General features: G+C 33.3%; 1 protein-coding gene across 7 annotated transcripts in view; it reads left to right on the top strand.

The window, feature by feature from the left end:
- LOC128192275 (bromodomain-containing protein 3-like) overlaps positions 1-2,500 on the top strand; it is a 28,774-nt gene that overhangs the window by 1,800 nt on the left and 24,474 nt on the right. For 6 of the 7 annotated variants that reach the window (XM_052864850.1, XM_052864849.1, XM_052864845.1 and 3 more), the window contains exons 2-7: positions 410-562; positions 652-742; positions 1,180-1,380; positions 1,549-1,695; positions 1,939-2,007; positions 2,104-2,421. In XM_052864850.1, coding sequence (XP_052720810.1) covers positions 522-562; positions 652-742; positions 1,180-1,380; positions 1,549-1,695; positions 1,939-2,007; positions 2,104-2,421 — 867 coding nt within the window. In that variant the 5' untranslated portion in view covers positions 410-521. The remainder of the gene's footprint in view (positions 1-409; positions 563-651; positions 743-1,179; positions 1,381-1,548; positions 1,696-1,938; positions 2,008-2,103; positions 2,422-2,500) is intronic. The other variant, XM_052864851.1, reaches the window with a different exon arrangement.

Below are 2,500 nucleotides of genomic sequence, written 5' to 3'. Positions count from 1 at the left end.
AGCTTCTCTTTTCAATTGTGACAAAATTACACAATGCTTTGTAGTTTAAAGTGCTGTGTACATGTCTTTAACGTGTGAACAAATATTGGTTTCAGAACTAGAAATTTGTATTTAAACTTAAAATGATATTTAGAATCAAACAATTTTTCGTAAAGTATGTTATTTTCTTTCTTTTCTTGAGTAAATTGTTTTGAGGATATAAAATACTTGTCTGGTTAAATGGAATCTGAGTTATAAATAACCTGAATGCGTATGCTTCAATGAATATCACATATAAGATTTATATGCATTGTTAAAAAATGTGAATAATCAACACAATACTGATAAAATTGATGAACTGATAACGGTACATCTTGGTATTAAGTCGGTTGTGCAATTATATTAATATTAAGTAATTTCAACCTTGCAGGTAGAAAACACTTTTAAAAACTGACTTTGCCATGTTGTGACCGAATGCGGTGTGGGATGTGCGGGGAATTTGGGTTTCCCGCAGGGAAAAGAACGTTCCTTGATCCAGATCTATGCTGATGACTGGGAAGACTATGCAAGCAGAAATGACAAGGTTTTTACATATGTGCTATTTTATAGTTCTTGATTATATTGAGACCATTTGTTATGATACAAGATCAAAATTTTATTCTCTTACTTCAGAGCCAGTGGTGACTCTGTTGCACAGAGTCCAGTTATGCAGAACTCTTCAAATGAATATAATTTCCCCAGTGACTCGGAGTCTTTAAAAATGGTGAGACGTGTGTAATATGTAAATATAAAAGGCTTTGGCCTGCACCAAATAATTGGATGCACTGCATTTTTCAACATTTGAATAGTTTGGAAAGGTACTTGAAAATTGTTAAGATCTTGTTGGCAATTGTCTGAGAAAATAATAAAAGAATGTTTATAATATGAAGTTATTAATTTTTAAAAATTACCATTCTTAAAGAAAAAATAATCGGGACGAGATTTTTATGTTATCATTTGTTTAAACAAATATGAAGTGACTTAAATATTTGGGAAGGAAGAAAGTAATATATAATAGGGTAATTTGAATAAGAAATAAACCATATTAAGCAAACCTTGTGTCATGTGAACCCATTTAAAATATGTTATTGAATTGGCTTTGTTGCCGTTCGAATGGTTGCCATTATATTTTATTAACTCTTGTGTTGAATGTTTATGCAGAATGACTCTGATGCCAATGATGCTGCTTCTCCTGCATCCTCCTGCCCTCCTGGGGAGCAGTCAAAGCCAAGTGATCGGCCAAAGGGACGCAAAACAAATCAGCTCCAGTACCTACAGAAAACTGTTCTCAAGGCAGTATGGAGGCATCAGTATGCTTGGCCTTTTCACAAGCCTGTGGACATTAAACTTCTCAATTTGCCAGTATGTTTTAGATAAATTAATTTGTAATGTTTAAGAGTTCATGAAATTTTAATTTGTAATGTTTAAGAGTTCATGAAACTTTTTAAATATTTAAAAAATGGATTTTGTAATTTTTTTGCTAATATCTGGTTTTTGCAATGTTTGATGAATTTTATTTTTGATTTTTAGGATTATTATGACATAATAAAGCAACCAATGGACCTGGGAACAATAAAGGAAAGATTAGAAACAAATTTTTACTACTCAGCAACCGAATGCATTCAAGACTTTAATCAGATGTTTACAAACTGTTACATTTACAACAATCCAAAAGAGGTAAAATTTTCATTTATGAAAGATAATGGTCAACTTGAAAGATAAATAATTTTTGATTGTGAAGGGTAGTATTGGTTTCAGCCAGTCAAAAGCTTTTTAAATTAGTGTTTGGATAGAATTTATAAGTAGTTGAACTTAATTTAAAAAAAGAATTATCACTGAAATTGATCTTTTTGGAGGAAAGAGATTGATTAAAAAATGTAGAACGTGCTACCATTATTAACCCATGATAATTTTCTTTAGGACATAGTGTTAATGGCTCAGGTTTTGGAGAAGCTGTTTTTACAAAAAGTGGCCCAAATGCCACCAGAAGTAAGTATTTCATCAGATTTATTAAATGAAAAATTATGAAATTGACATCAAGCTTAGAAATCGTCATAAAAGATTCAAAGTAATGAATTATCTCAGAGTAATATTGCAATTCAGGAGAAAGAGCTGCCTGCAGCTCCAAAGAAAACCCCTAAAGTCAAAGTTGCCACACCTCGCAACCTCAAGTCTGCCGTAACAACATCAGTCCAACAGGCTTCATCAAGTACTCCAAACTCTTTGACCTCTACAACGGCATTTGTCCCCAGTTCCATAGAAGTCAATGCTCCGTCTCCTGCTAATGTGACCACGACTGCTTCAGGGTCTGAGCCCGAATCCAAAACTGCTATTGCCAGTAGTACATCCAACATTGGAGGCATGATGGATCACAATGTTGTTCCTCCTGCTCAACCCACCAAGGTAAGCACTTATAATCCATATGTAGACTAGGAATAGTTGTCAGTACAGTTTTTGTGAACAGGATGAGTTCTAGTCTATG

Source organism: Crassostrea angulata, chromosome 7 (genome assembly GCF_025612915.1).
Source record: "Crassostrea angulata isolate pt1a10 chromosome 7, ASM2561291v2, whole genome shotgun sequence".
In the NCBI taxonomy this organism is placed as follows: domain Eukaryota; kingdom Metazoa; phylum Mollusca; class Bivalvia; order Ostreida; family Ostreidae; genus Magallana; species Magallana angulata.
The sequence above is the reverse complement of the archived record's forward strand: the minus strand, read 5'-3'. Positions and strand labels throughout refer to the sequence as shown.